This window comes from Xenopus laevis, chromosome 9_10S (genome assembly GCF_017654675.1).
Source record: "Xenopus laevis strain J_2021 chromosome 9_10S, Xenopus_laevis_v10.1, whole genome shotgun sequence".
NCBI lineage: Eukaryota > Metazoa > Chordata > Amphibia > Anura > Pipidae > Xenopus > Xenopus laevis.
Genome location: NC_054388.1, coordinates 19838899 through 19855600, shown reverse-complemented (window position 1 = coordinate 19855600; position 16702 = coordinate 19838899). Strand labels below are relative to the sequence as shown.

The 16702-nt window shown below is 39.8% G+C and overlaps 1 protein-coding gene across 1 annotated transcript; it reads right to left on the bottom strand.

Moving 5' to 3' along the window:
- Positions 1-9417: 9417 nt before the first annotated feature.
- sox9.S (SRY-box 9 S homeolog) lies at positions 9418-15011 on the bottom strand. Its single transcript, NM_001090807.1, is given in 3 exon segments — positions 9418-11566; positions 12543-12796; positions 14340-15011. Coding segments are annotated over 3 exon segments (1434 nt in total). The 5' UTR covers positions 14771-15011; the 3' UTR covers positions 9418-10817.
- Positions 15012-16702: the final 1691 nt, after the last annotated feature.

Sequence of the window (16702 nt, the reverse complement as noted above, 5' to 3'; positions counted from 1 at the left end):
AACCAGCGCGAAAATTCTGTTTTTTTCTACACCAGCGAATTTTCGCCGGAAAATGTGCGCCAGTGTCCAAAAAACCAGACGCCGGAGTCAACGCCGCACATTTTTCCCCGTTTCACGAATTTCGCGGGAAATTCACTAATTTTTCGGCAATTATTAGTATTATTATTAATATGTATAATTAAGTTCCTACCTACTTACTGAGCAGAACCTGATTGCTCTGCTAATCTATGAGTAAGGCTTCCTATAAAGGAATCCCTTTGTCGTGTACAGTGTGGGCTGCTCTTCAATGTGTTCCTGAAGTTGCCTCTGCAGATACTGGGCAAGGGGCAAACATTATGCTGGAAGCACCAACAAAGGTGTTGCTAAATTGTTACATCACTTATTCAAAACCACACAGAATCAAGGTGAATAGCTAATAAGCAAATCAATTGGTGCTACAGAGTCTACTAGTTTCTGAGCAACTGTGCAGCATGCATCTAATTGAATGGCTAATTAGCCATTCACCGTGTGGCTTTTATATGTGCCTGGGAGAGCTGGGATCCAACTGCTGACATCAAAAAACAGAACTGACAGCTTGCACCCACGCCCAGACATAGACTCCATCCATGTATGTCTGTTGGATGTGATTTCTTAGTAGAGTCAAATTATGCTGCTCAGTGTTTGGAGCCCCCATTGGTGGTTGGAAAACTAGGTATGGAAGAAAAGAAGCAGTGTATCGCTTATATTGTGGGTGTTGCTGGTGCAAACATGTAGGGAAGGTAGCACAAACAAAACAGGAATTTTAACATATGCATAGGGAAAATGTAGTTTTTAGGCAAGCCTTCAGATTAGGCAAGTCTACAGATTTTTTAAGGAATTTGTCATCCAGCAGAAGCATGTGATGTTTCATTAGTAATAGGCACAATAATGCAAACTTAATCCTCGTAGACCAGTGTAGAATTGCACATTTACAAAACAAACGTCAAACAGATGACTCCTTCTGTTTGTATTCCCCTGGCAATTATGCACGAGTGACCTCACCAGTACAATATATTCACGTTTCAACCCTGCTGATTACTAATGGGTACATGCTTTATCTTAGCAAAACACTTTCTGCCTCATGTGAACACTCTGTGTTGTTTGCATTCCCGTGCATAAGAGCTGAATGTCTCAGACCTGTATATAGTCCCTGCCAACATTCAGTCCCACACTTGGGAAAACAAGCTTGGCAAGATAGAGTAAAGGCACAAGGTATATGCCACTTGTTTATATAAGAAAAATGCATGCAGAGCTGAGTGGATAGGTTGCCCTATTGTGTGGGGCCCAGGTATTTTTTTAGGTATGACTGTCCTACAGCCCCATGTTGGTTTATACTGATTTAAAGGATTATTGTCTCTATGTTGCCCTTCTGCTGCCCCATTGGTATCCTAACTCTTCCTAACACTGTGGCACCCAGAAAAGTCACTCCTATTTCCACCCTCATTAAGACAGACCTGCTTAGTATGAGCCTTTTCCATATGAAAAGTAATAGCAATTAAAGTATAAAGGGCAACCATAATAACATAAATCAAGGGGGGAAAAGCCAACAAAACTTAAGCCAAACCAATTGCTGAAATTCCCAATACATTCTATATATTTCCCAAGAAGTGCCCTGAAACTATGGTGCTACATTTTCTGGAAAAAATCCCCAAATTCTTATCTCTTTTATGTTTCTCCCTTAGTTAGAACATTGGCATCAAGGAACATTTCCACTGATCAGGTTGGTAAAATACTGACCAAGGCGAAAGTTTACTTGCAGGGTCTGACAGAGTAACCAGAGGCTTTGCCAGTGTACCCAGACTTTTAAGGGCAAAAATACCAAATAACTCTCCAATAAATGCACTGAAAGTCTTTTTATAACAAGATTTTCATATAGATTGTAGCATTCCTTCTTAACCAAAATAATTATTGAAGAAGAATGGGGAGCTTTATGACTCATTTTTTGGTTCTAAGGGCATTCTATACATTTAGCATGCTTTATGTAAATTTGCTATTTATTTATTTATTTATTGCATAGCAAAAGAGTGTTTGGCTCCTTTTAGTCATCTCCGGTTCCCCTACAAGGCCCATGGTAGAAATAGGTATATTCTTAATGGGATACTGTCATGGAAATAACAAGTTTTTTCAAAATGCAACAGTTAATAGTGCTGCTCCAGTAGACTTCTGCACTGAAATTCATTTTTTTTCAAAAGAGAAAACTGTTGTTTTATATATATATAAATTTAATTTTGAAATCTGACATTGGTCTAGACATATTGTCAGTTTTCCGGGTGCCCCCAGTCATGTGATCTGTGCTCTGATAAACTTCAGATGGCTGAGATGGCTTGAACTTGAAAATAAATATACTTGGGTTAGGAATTTAATTTTACATGGTAGAGTGAATTATTTTCAGTTTAATTAGAAATGAAAACTACACCATAAAAATCATGACAGAATCCCTTTAACCTGCAGAAAGGATTGTAGCCAAGCACCCAAGGAAGTGCTCCTAATGTTCAATTCTGTTGAGAGGAATAAAAACAAAATAGTCAGTTTCTGTTTCAATAGCTTTTTCCAAGTTCTTTGCAACCACCCTTGCTTTATCTGTCTTACCCTAAGCACTTTTACCTTCGTGGTAGTCAGTAGAACAGAAATAACCAGGTACATAGTATGCTTTCTATGTGCATCACATGAATGTAGGGACTATATACTATATGCATGTAGGAACCACACGTCAAGACTTACATCACCTGTATACTTTTATATAATGTGTTGCGGGGACCAGTGATTCAGGAGTTTGCCCCACTGAGAATTAAAATTAGCACAATTATTTTCTTAGAATGAAATAACGAAGAGCCAAAGCAGTGTTGTCGTGTTGATTGCTTTATACAATATAAACAGCCACAAGAACACTATGCGGGAGAACAGTCCTAGCCAGTCCCTGTGTTACAATGGGGGTCAAGCTCAGCATTGCACACTTTGGGAGCCCGTGCTTTGCATTGGCTGAGCCAGCGTGAGAAATCTCTGAACGCCTTGTGTTGTCCAGGATGCAATGCTGTCATTTGTGCCATTTACATAACAATGAGGCTGAACTGGATTTATGCAAATTAGGTTAATAGGAAGAACAAAAACAGACGAATACATAGGAATGGCAGTATATGGGAAATAGGGAATGGAGATCATTCTCCCCCACAGATATTTTATGTGCCTTTAGAACTGGCAGACACAAATAGTTTAGATATATGTCTATGCTGAACAGCTTTATTAGACATCATACAATAACATTGCAGGTATGGGACCTGTTATCCAGAATGCTTGGAACTTGGGGTTTTCCAAACGACAGATGTTTCCATACTTTGCATCTTCATACTTTAAGTCTATGCAAAACATTAAATAAACCCAATTGGTTTGTTCTGCTTCCAGTAAGTGTTAATTATATCCTTGTTTGGATCATGTACAATACTGTTTTATTATTACAGGGTAAAAGGAAATTATTTTATAAAATTTGGATTATTTGGCTAAAATGGAGTCTATGGCAGATAACAGATTCCACACCTCCTGTACTAAATTTTACTTTGTATGCTACTTTTAGCCCTGCCTAGCATTATATATTTACAGGAATTATACTTTATAACAACCACAATATTTAGATGAATAATAATACTTTTCCTCTTTTTATTTGAGCACAGTCTCTGACTATATTGCTCATTCCAAAGGTAGCTGGGGCCAGGGTAGGAACAGCCTCATCTTTGGCCCCGTGAAGCAAGAAAATGTCCTTACCAATTGCAATTTTAGAATGTACAAATGACATTGTTTAATATTGCAATGTATGTATGGTGTGGTCCTCCAGCCGCATTTGTATGATATCTGTCTTAATTGTTCATTAATTGCAAGTTATTCATTGTGCCACAATAGCACCAGAACCATCTGGATAATGTTTTAAATAAAACTGGCATAATATTGGTGCATGAGTTTGTCTTAATGTTCTTGATTATCTGATTAGAATCACCTTGCAATCAGACACTGTTTCATTCATAAACCCGTTCTAATATTCCCCAATAAGCAATCACTGTGCCACAATGCTGCCAATAAATCTAGATGTTTGGTGATCAGGTCAAATGGCTCACATTGGCATCATTCATAACTAGAATTTCCCCTAATGGTTTTATGGTTGGTTTTTATTTTTTTTCTGTTTCACACAATGGATACTTTAATGTTCAGACTGACTACAGGTTTGTCTAGCCCCTTGATTGCTCTAATTGGCTATGATTTGGCTCAAGCACTACCCACTTCAAAATTGGCTACACGTGATTGCAATAATGATCTCGCCCCCTTAAATCACAACAGACGAAGTGAAGAATATTGGCACATAAATAGATGAAAATTAACCCAAGGGCCCAAACATGCTGAAACCCAAGACATGATACCTACTCCACTGGTGCACATGTGCTACTTTTGGAAGCCCATATAAACTGGTACTGCTCGTTTTCAGGTGAAGCACTGTTACATATATTAATATCTTCCTATTTATGTTTAGAGTCAAGGCATGGAAGTGCAAGCATACAATAAGGGTGGCCAGCCTGGGTTGATTCGTTTGCTGTGACCCGTCCTGATTTCGATGTGCATACCTTATTGATGTTGAGAATCTGAGTCAGCATGTGTGCCGAGGTCGTTCTGTAGAAACTTGTAAAAGTAAAATAGATCTGCAGCATCAGGAATCTTTTGGCTGCGGTTAACAAATTCCTTGGTAAAGTATCTAGTGCCTGCAATCATTTCTCACAACATAGAAAAATAGATTTATAGAAAGATAAAGAAGAGTAAGCCCACGCAGCCTCTTGTGCTTAGCATACTTCATCAGCTCTCTGACCCCTGCATGCATTCTATTCAGCTCTCTCAGATGGTCATATTAGTCTGGTATCTGCTTGCCAGGTGGTATAGCTGTGAAAGAAGTTTCTCCAGACCAAACCATTGGGGATCCCCAGTCACAGACATAATGGGGTAAATTTATCAAAGAGTGAAGTTCCGCCACTAGAGTGAAATTCCGCAGCTCTCAATTCATTTCTATGGGTTTTTGAAAGGCGTATTTATCAATGGGTGAAAGTGAAAGTTCACCCTTTGATAAATACGCCTATAAAAATCCCATAGAAATGAATGGAGAGTGGCGAAATTTCACTCTAGTGGCGGAACTTCACTATTAACTTCACTCTTTGATAAATATACCCCTATGTCCTTGACAAAAGACCACCATTAAGTAGAGATTGGGGTTGTTTAAACCACATGGAAGTGTTTAGAAGTAGAAGTGTAGGTGAGATGTTTCAGATTCAGTTTGAAGACAAATTGTAATCTCCTTATTCAACTGCACATTTGTTAATGAATTTTAATGACATTTTTGGTAGACAATTAGATAATTTTTTTCTCATCAAATTGAATATGGTCCTTTAAGTGGAGATGCAAAGTCTGCCGTATAAGATAATAGACACACAATGTCCAAGATGTTTTTTCCTTTTCATTTCTTGCAGTCCGAGATATAGCTCAGAGATAAGGAATTCAATTACATTTCCAGTACAAATCTGTGACTGTAAACAATGCCTCACAGTTCCCAACACTCCTTGGGCTCGAGTATAACCTCTTGTTCCAGGTCTTCTCTCTTTCTCTCGGAAATATGCAGCTCTTAATGCTCTGACCCTGCAGATACCTTTCCTCTTACAAGTGAAGTCAGGTAGAGTGCAAGGCCTTCACACTGATACAGGTGAACCAGGTGACATTGAGGTCTTACTCAGGGTGGGGAGAGGAAGCTGTCACTCTGTGCTAACTTCACTTGGTTTCGAGTAACACCTCCCGCATTCCAAAAGGGAAATGACTACAGAGCAGTTGAGATACAATCATACACTAGCAGCACATTGCAATGTCTTTAGGCACGTCTAGACCCCTCTGGGCCAGTAAACACAACAGGAGATTAACTGTAATCTAATTGTCTGAGAGTCCTTGTTCACAAAGACAAGAAAATAAATAAATAAAAACATATATACAATTCAATAGCTTCTCTAGGCCCAGAATATGCAATAAGTAATATGGTGACTTGAACTGTTAGGTATGCATAGATGATTTCCTTCTGTTCAGGGATAGTTTGCTTACTCAAGGTGGCCACCAACGGCAGGCTATTCCGAACGTTCAACCCTAGGGCCAAACAATCGGATTACAACAAAGAGAATGGGAGCCAATGGGTCGTAGGACTGCATCAATTTTTCACCAGAAAAATCAAACCTCCCCGATAGATATCTGCCTGATTTTTGGCCTGATATGGAACGGGGAGACCTGTCGGAAGCCCTCATACACTGGCAAATAAGATGCCGAATCAGTCTAAAGGCCCATGTAAGGCCACCTTTAGTTACTTGCAATCCAACCTAGGTCTGGTTTTCTGTCTACTGTTACATTGTTAAGGTCCCCATATATTTTTTATTATTTGTGTGTAGTTGCCATTTAAAATAATATTTCAATATCAGTCATGAGTGTGAGCATTATTATTAGTTGAAACTATTTGAAAAATGTTGCAAGATTAGTCAGTTCTTGGTTAGTGGCAGCAGGTGTTGCAGCCAACATGGATACAGAACGAAAAATATATTTTATTCTATTCAGCAAAAACAAGGTTGGGGGTCAGAAACGATACTTTGTGTATTCATCACCAAAGGCAGGCAAGGGGGAGACATAATAATGGAATGGCTTAGCTTACCTTATGTTATTCCCACTGTAAACCTTACTGGTATAATAGCTGTATAGTAAGTGGGACAGTCAGGGATCAGCTGGGTGCTTTAGGTAATGTACAGACAACAGCAGTCATGTCCAACATCAGCCTGCAGCTCAAATTAATTCACAACTCTCAGCATCCCCAGTAAACACTATCAAAGTTATGTTTATTACTTATTATTATTTCATGGCTGAGCTCTTGTTGGGAATGGGAAAATCTTCTATATGAGCCCGACTGTGATTTGCTAAATTGCAAGAGAGGTGGGATAATATTGTGTATGCTACTCATAGAAGGCTTTCTGGAAAAGGTATATGTATACATGCATATGTAGAGAATGCATGTATATTTGTATGTATTTGTCATATACATGCATTCCCTATATATGCATGTTTACATATACCTACAAATTGTATGAATATTTTTATTTATATAGTGTATGTACAGCAGAACGAACAGGGAGTCATCACAATAATAAATACAAATAGAATTGGCCTCTCTAAACCTTCATTATTCTCTTTTTATGCTAAAATGCACCAGTGCAGTTACAGATAGAAAATCAATCAGCACTTAACTATGGTCAGTCTAAATCAATGGTATGCTATGCCTTGTAGTTTATTAAAGGCTGGAGAGACTCAGGGTAAAGCTTTGATGATAAAATACCATGTTGGGAGATCCATGTTTATAGAATTATAATAATTGGACTGATTTAAAATTAAGAAAGCAAAAAAAAAAAAGACATCATGATGAAAAAATCAATTAAAACCTACAATTAAAGTAGCATTTTCTAGTTCATATCCGCAATGACCACAGGAACAAGGTTGTATGTTAAATTCCATGGTCTGATTGGAGTGAGGCAGAAAATAAAGGTAATTCATTACAAATAAATGATTAAAAATATAAAACAAGGAAAAGTTTAATGCTTTAAGGGTGTATTGTGTACAGTCCTACAACCAGTGTCTTAACTAGAAGATACAGGGCAACGTCAATTTTTTTCATCATTGGTTAGGACCTTCCAAAGTCCTTTATGCACCAACAGCAAGATGACCATTAGGTGAATTTTCACTGTAAATGCACTATCCAGTGCTGTAACTAATCTTTAACCCAAAATGCAAAATCAGACTGACTCTGCAGTACCTTGTACTTAATCCAAGCAAAGATATAATTAATCCTTTTTGGAAGCAGAACCAGCCTATTGGGTTTATTTAATTGTTTACATGATTTTCTGGCAGACCTAAGGTACAAAGATCCAAATTATGTTAAGATTCATTATCTGGAAAACCCAGCGCCGGGTTCGCTGGGCGGGCGCCCCTAGGCCGTGCACTCCGCGCGGTCCTAGTGCCCGCCCGCACTACCACACGCGCCAGCGTGCGAGTGCCGGAGCACTGGGGATCACAGGCTCCCCACAGAGCAGCTGGGCTGCATGCTGTCCCCAAAAATGTGCCGCCCTCGGGCCTATGTGGCCTCGCCACAAATCCGGGCCTGGGAAAACCCCAGGTCCCAAGCATTCTGGATAACAGGTCCCATAAAGAATTATGTAGACCCATGTATGATGAGTTATATGAGAGACCGAGACTTTTCCTGAGGATAGTCATGGGCAAATAAGCAGTGGCGTAACTACTCACTGGCAGGCCCTGGTACAGGATGGGCAACTGCCCCCCCCCTTTGAGTCACACACTAAAGTGCTGATGGTGTGTGCGTGCTGTAAAATCTCCCGCTGAACAGAAGCCTGCGATAACTGTTATCGTGTTTCCGGTGGGCCTCAAGGGGTTGTGGGCCTTGGTGGGATCGCACCCCCTGTACCCTTGTAGTAACGCCACTGCAAATAAGAAAATATTGCTTTGCAGTAAGGCATAAAGGTATGGCATCCGTTATCCAGAAACCCATTATCCAGAAAGCTCCAAATTATGGAATGGCTGTCTCCCATAAACGCAATTTGATTCGAATAATCCAAATTTTTAAAAAGTATTTCCTTTTTCTAATAATAAAGCAGTAGTCCCAACTAAGATATAACAAATCCTTATTGGATGCAAAACCAGCCTATTGGGTTTATTTAATGTTTAAAAGATTTTCTAGTAGACTTAAGTTATGAACACCCAAATTATAGAAAGATCCGGAAAACCCCAGGTCCCGAGCGTTCTCCAGGTATTTACAGTTACCAATTTACAGCTTGCTCAGGCACATGCTTTTTCCGTAAAATACAAAGTAAACAAAATAAGTCCTACTGGTTATAAAGGGCCTTCACAAATGAGTGAAGTTATATGGCAGCTTTATGAAATAACATATTCTGTTTAACTCCAAACAATATATGAGAGAACTCATCAAGACCCCCAATTTTTTTTTATATTCACTACTATTTGGAAACTATATTCTAGGTGATATGAAGAAATTATACATTATTCATTTTAAGCTCTGTTGAGCAGGGCCCTGTTTAACTCTTGCATGGGTCAGTATTGGTGTATAATGTGTATTCTGTTTTATAGCATTGTTTTATAGCATTGCAGAATATGTTGTAATTTTATATTTTTTAAATAATACATTTGCATCTATTCATATCCCTAAAGAATGAACCACTCTTATTATAATAGCTGCAGAATATCCAGTATACCTAATATGTAATGCCCACCCTTGCCCCATGCATTTCCAGCCAAACACAAAAGATCACCATTATAACTTTTAGTACATGGTATATTTATTGCAAAATAATACACAAGAGGGTAAGTTTCACAAAAGACACAAAACATAGAAACTGTCAAAAAAAGTTACACAATACAATTTACAAAAAATCCAGCGACTAACAAACATCGTATATCCTTTTTGTTTAAGTTAAAGAAATATTTAAGGCCTGCTTTTTTTTGTAACAAAAGCAATAATTAAGGAGTGCTTCATTGGATCTAAAAATATACAAAAATAATACCAATTTTGAAGCAAGGGTTAAAACTTCACTAGTCAGACTGCACTTTATATGACAAGTTATTGCTCGCCGTATTGTCTAATTAGCACCGAGGTGGTTTTTTTCTATATATTTTAAGTAAGGATTTCGGTATAAATTAATATATTTTTCTCAGCTCAAAAATGATTCATAATGCTATTAGATTGTTTTCATATGTAAAAAAAAAGGCAGCTTTTTCTACTCTATTTTTTTTTTAAACAGGGCTTGCAATAAGAAATTTAGAACGGAATATAACAGAAAGGAGAAACGGCATAATCCATAATTTAACAAAAAAATAAAATGTTGCAGTTTCCGAGTTTGGAAGAACATGCTAAAATATTTAAGTCATGGGAAGGAGCAGGGATATCAATAAGCATTTTTTTTACATGTTAGCTTTTATACAAAATAAATAATTTAGGAATTTAAAAAAATCTTGAGTAAAAATCTGCAGGTGATTTTATCTAAGGCAAAATTGTCAAGTTGTAACTGCTGGATATGGGTGGTAAAAAAGGGCACTTGTTTTTAGGCAACTTGGTTGTTGGCACTTGGGTATATATCTATATGGAAAAATATTTCCTACATTCGTAATGTACCATTGGCGAATCTCCTACTTGATGCTCTTTCGGATCCTTCTAGTTGCTTCTTAGAAGCTTGTCTGGATAACACAGTATAAGGCCAGATTCAGTTCTTCAAAATAAATGTTCTATTTGAATTACACAAAAAACTTGAAATCGCAAGAAAAGCTGGAGAATTCTACTTGTTCAGCGTTCGAAGGGAAAAAATTAAGAATTTTTTTTTTTCATACAAAAAGTTGTCGAAAATATAAATGTAAAAACCCCTGTAAAAGGCAATGGAACATACACAGTACATACTAAATGACAGAGCTAGACAATAGTCCTCACAGAGGACATTCTGCTTTAGCAGTTTTCCCCAAATGTGGCTAAAAATACCTTAATGATAAGAGTCACCTGAGCAGTCAATCAACTGCTTTTGCTAAACCCCGTGTTACTCAGTTTGCTCCCTCTGTGTTGCAAGTTCTTGTTGGAAAGTTACAGCAGTTATTGCTGATGACCAGCAGAGGGTGCAACTTGCTTCCCAGTGGATTGGGATTTCACGTCTTTATAGAAAGTCATTGTTCTACTCACATATCTAGGGTCTTGTGAGCTGTGTGTACACGGGCTGCTCCCAGTGTTGTGGGCTGTGTGTCTGGGGGATTGATGGAACTCCTGTTGTGTCTGCAATAGGGGTGTACAAGGGGCGTTGGCTTGGATTCATGTAGCTAAAGGTGGAGTAGAGACCAGAATTCTGGCCACTTGCATGACTGTAATAGGTACTAGAACCCTGGTGCTCGGTGTAGTCATACTGTGCACGGGTGATAGTTGGGTATGAAGAGCTGTAATGCTGCAGGTTGAAGGAGCTGTAGTTCAGCTGCTGGGGGGAATGCTGTTGCTGTTGGTCACTGTAATGACTTGGACTCAGTTGCTCGGTCTTGATGTGTGTCCTTTGCTGGGACTGGCTTTGCTCGCTGTTTAGGGTTGACAGTGAATGTTGTTGAGGCTGCTGTTGCTGTTGTTTAGACATCCAGGCAGGGCCAGCACCTGTGGTTGCACTAGGGGTGCTGCTGATGCCATAACTGCCTGTGTACGAGGCCTGAGTGGAGCCAACCCCTGGGTGGCCATTGGGCGGCAGGTATTGGTCAAATTCATTGACATCAAAGGTTTCAATGGTGGAGATGACCTCACTGCTCAGCTCACCAATGTCCACATCTCGGAAATCAATGTGAGGTGGCTGCCTACCGTTCTCTTGCAGTGGCCTGCCCTCCCTCTTTAGGTCTGGCTTTCCAGGCTGGATATCTGTCTTGGGAGTAGTTGGAGGAGTTGGTGGGCCTTGGGATTGACCTGTAGAAATCAAATGAAAAGGATGATAAGAATAAAAAGTCATATACTTGAATGTATCGTCTACAACTTATAAAGTTGTGCAACCTTTGTTCCAGGTTTAGTAACACATAATAACCAATCAGACCTTTTCTTTTTCACTAACAACCAGTAAAAGATAACTTTGATTGGTTGTTCTGGGTTAGTAGACCTGAAGAAAAGTGTGTTGTTCTTACTACACCCTCCATTGTGATGGTGTAAGTGTATTTTGTGACATGGCGGAGATTTGGATGCACGGGAAGCTCCACCCCTTCCAAAAAATATAGAAAACTACCCATAATTCATACATATGGCGACTAAATTTGTAATATGCCTGTGACTCATAGAATCACACTTCTGTAATATGGGTAATACCAGATTTTGGCTTCAGACCAGCAATACTAACACTTTCTGTACAAAACAGAGTGGAGGCTGTGTTCCTGGGTAGAGACGGTGCAGCTCCCACTGCTGTGTATTTATATTGGCAATAGCTAATCTGTCAGATCACGTGCTGAGACCAGACTGCTAACAGTGTAGCCCACATTCTACAACCGGTGGTTCTCCATCTGCTCCTAAACTTTGAACTGCCAAGATGCCGGCAGCCGATATCCAACTTCTTGCAAATCCCCTGATTAGCAAATGTATTAACCCAGAAATCCTGAAACTCAACTACAATCCCCATCACCCTTAGCCAGTTGTAGTCCGGACATACCTAGCGTAGATGGATGCTTAAAAGCACTTAATGATACATGACCTGCATTAAAGCCAGAAGCCCAGTTTCAAGAACATGAAGAGATTTTGTACAAAGACTCCCTAGATTTCCAAATTAAGGTGTAAAACCCCTTTCTGCAATGTCAAAGCACAGGGACAAGCAGTCTAGTCTATTCTCTGCTGAATATATTTGCAATGTGTTGCAATGTGCTTAAACCTTTATTATCCAACACAAGTATAGGCTCCATACCTGAATGTTCTCCAGGAGAGTGGACTTCGCTCATGCTGGAAGAGGAATGCGGGGAGTCAGCCTGTAGGGCCTTGAAAATTGCATTAGGGGAGATGTGGGTTTGCTCAGCACCATCCTCTTGTTCTGTCTGCCCATTCTTAACGGACTTTCTGCGCCGTGGCTGATACTTGTAGTCGGGATGATCCTTCTTGTGTTGGACCCTCAGCCTCTCTGCTTCCTCCACGAAAGGGCGTTTCTCACCCTCATTCAGAAGTCTAAGAAAAAACAATGTGGGTGGCGGTCAGTATATAAATATATAAATATGTAGATAAGGAATTATTAGTTGCAGGGGGCTAGCACTCCCTTTGTGATTTGGAGTTTTTAATGTACTCAAATTATACAGAATTATTTGATATATAAAGACATTTGAAGCCTAATAACTGCATACTAATTATTGTCCTATCCAGGGTTTTAGAGGGGATTTCCTGAATCAGAAAGGGCCCCTTGGATCCCCGCTGGACATATTCTTGTGAACCTACAAATTCCAGTGTTGTCCTATAGTTTCAGAGACAGTTCAAGGCTGGATATATAGCTAGCTTAGATAAAGGACACACGTTCTTCCCTGAGCGGTAATCTAAATCATTATCTTGACCAAACAACCATTACACTCTACTAGAATTAATGAGTCACTGCTTCTGCCAAACTTTATCTGTTATTCGGCCAATTATCAAGTGGGGCGCTGCAAGAGGCATTGCTTTGGTGGGTAAAAGAAAAACCAATCGCATCTGAGCTGGAAAAATCCAGTTTTATAATGCAGGAAGCATTTAAGATAAGAGCGCAAAAGCTTGTTTGAAGTGGTTTGAGTCATTTGCCAGGAACTATTATAAAATTGCTCTATACACCTGATCCTTGCAAAAAGGGGTTAATCTTAATGGTTGTGACACACATAAAACTCCCCAGCAAGGCAGGGTGGCTATAGTGAACAGTCAGAACAAACAATGCCCTTAAATAACATTTCTGGGTTAGATGTACATGGCCCACCTTGAACATGTACCCCTGTAGGAGTTTCTAATGCCTTTTGCATTTCCATTGTATTCTGCATAACAACACAGTTTTTTTTAGATTAGTCATTAGCCTCTGCATATTACCCTTTGCATTACTCACATTACCCCTTGCATTACTCACACACGTCTACATTACACATTCTGCACTGCCACATAGCAAAGCATTATCATTAATTGCAGAGCATTTTGGGTTATCCCCTACCCAGTGCCTTGCAGTATCCAACAACAACATTGCTCCAAGGATAACTTCACATTCTGCACTAGGAACACAACCTCCAGCACCCACACCACCCATTGCATTTTACATTACTCTAACCCAGTAGCACAGCAGGCTGGGAATCAGATTAGCTCTTACAATCATTATTCTTTTGTTCCAAAACCTTAATTGCAAATGAGGGGTTCGGCTGGTAAGGAGATCATGGTACAGTCAGACTGAGAGCTGGCAGACTGGCACCATCCATGATTCACCTAAGCAAAGCTAAATAGCAACTGTACAGACTTCCAGCACATCTCCTGACAAGACTGGGCTGCAGTGCCAAAGGAGCCGCCAGCAGAAAGGCAGGAGAGTTAGAGCAGCGCACAAGGCGCAAAGTGCCAATAAAGCTGAACTGCGCTAAGGCGCACGGCTGGCAAAGCAACAACCACATATCTGCATTAGACCCCACTTCTCCCTCCGTTACCCACCATCTGAAAACAGGTGAAATATATACCAACACCTTAAAATCTGAGTTCACCAAAGTAATTGTCCACTTACCTCCATAACTTTCCCAGCGTCTTGCTGAGTTCTGCATTGTGCAGATGGGGGTACTGATCAGCCAGCTTCCTCCTTGCAGCCTGTGCCCAGACCATGAAGGCGTTCATGGGTCTCTTGACATGGGGCTTGTTCTTGCTGGATCCATTAACTCTGACTGGCATCGGTACCAGGGTCCAATCATATCCCTTCAACACCTGGCTGACCGCTTCTCTGATGCACACGGGGAACTTCTCATCCTCCGTCTCCTTCTTCAGCTCCTGGTCCCCTTTGGGGAAAGTGTTTTCTTGGGGTCTGGTGTTCTCCGTGTCGGAGCCGGAGCCAGAGGGACATGGGGAACCTGCCGAGTCGTCGGACATTGTTGGGCTGGGAGCCCCGGACATGCACTTATCTTGCTCTTCTGTCATCTTCATGAAGGGATCCAAGAGATTCATGCGCAAAAATGGGGAAAGGTAAGAAAGTTGGAGAAGAGAGTTCGGCAGTGTCTGCGTCTTCCCGCACCTCAGTCTCAATGAAAATGACCAAATCTGCTCTTCAGCAAAGGCACCCAAAATCAAAGGGGAGACTGACACGCCAGCCCCTTCAGTTATGCACAGTGCTCAGCCCTTGCACCCCAGTGCGCAATTAGTTGGGTACAGAGATAGCCTCTCCTCCCTCTCCGCTCACACACACTGCTCCACTTTCACGTCTGTTCTTCTTCAGGGTGAGAGCGCAGCATTAAATACCCTCCTCCTCCTAGAGCCACGCCTCCCTCAGCGGAGAGCAAGCATTGGCTGCAGCGATTTGGAAGAGGGTGAGGATGGGGGGGGGGGGGTGGAAGAAAACACTGCTGAAATAAAATTTAAGGAAGAGAGAGAGAGAGAGAGAGAGATATGAAGTTTTGCAGTTGAACTTTTTCAGATATCACTACTAGCAAATTCTGCCTTTGTCTTGCTGCAGCTATAGGTGTATTTTCTTTTGGGGGGATGGGGGGGATTAAAATAAGCAAATATTGTTCATAAATATAAAACAGACAGGAGAGAAAAACTGAGCATTCATCTCCAGTACATGAAAGGGTTAATTGTTTGGCATCTATACCCGGCAGTGATACAATGGAGCCTAGTAAAAAACAAAAAAAAAACAAAAACAAACCCAATATACGCATATTTATTCACGCATTTATGTCGTGCGTATTCTGGAGCCGCAGTTCTCAAACGAATGTAAATGTCAAAGCAATATCTACCATTAGAGTGTAAGCTCAGCGATGGCATTATGGTTATTTGTGGAAACTCCTTGTTGAATGACGTAGAAAATAATCAGTACCCTTTTTATACCCTTCCTGGGCATCTGCCTTTATAAAGATATATATATATATATATATATATATATATATATATATATATTTTTTTTTTTTATGGGATCTTGCATGATATCGTAGACTAGTAAGCTCGTCCTATGGTCTTGCACTCTAATGACAAAGCTGCCAAAAGGCTGAGGCATCTGTCTGTCTATCTTACTATCTAGCCATCCCTTTTCCCCAATTCTTCCAGGAAATTAACGCATATTTTGTTGAAATCATACATTATAGTTACATATAGTTAAAACTGTTTTAAAGGGGTTGTTCACCTTTGAGTTATCTTTTAGTATGATGCAGAGTGATATTCTGAGACCATTTGCAGTTGGTTTTCATTTTTTACTTGTGTTTTTTTTTGGGTTATTTAACTTTTTATTCAGCAGCTCTCCAGTTTGTAATGTCAGCCACTTAGTTGCTAAGGTCCAAATTACCCTAGCAACCATGCATTGATTTGAATAAGGGACTGGAATATGAATAGGAGAGGACCTAACTAGAAAGAGGAGCAATCAAAAGTAGCAATAACTATAGGTATGTAGCTTTACAGAACATTTATTTTTAGATGGGGTCAGTGACCCCCATTTGAAAGCTGGAAAGAGTCAAAAGAAGACTACAATTAATAAAAAAAAACCTATAAATAAATAATGAAGACCAATTGAAAAGTTGCTTAGAATTCGCCATACTAAAATGTAAGTTTAAATTTAAAGAATAGCAGAACTATGGGTAGGTAGAGAATATATCAGAAATCTTACTTGGGATTTGTTTGTCCCATAGATTAGGTTAGATTTTATATTACTGAGTTAAAATAGACACGATTTATGTTGAAAAATGAAATACACCAAGACCTCAGTAAGGATTTGGGATGTAGTTCTCAATTCTGTACGTAGAGGGCGCTAATGTCACAGAAAACCAAACCAACTGTTTTTTTTTTTTTATTAGGAGGCTGGAGAGTTTTGGGGGAGGAGAAGAGGAAAGAGATATTATCCCCTGTATTTTTTTTTTTTTTTTTTAACAGGGATCCAGATTTAATAAGCGT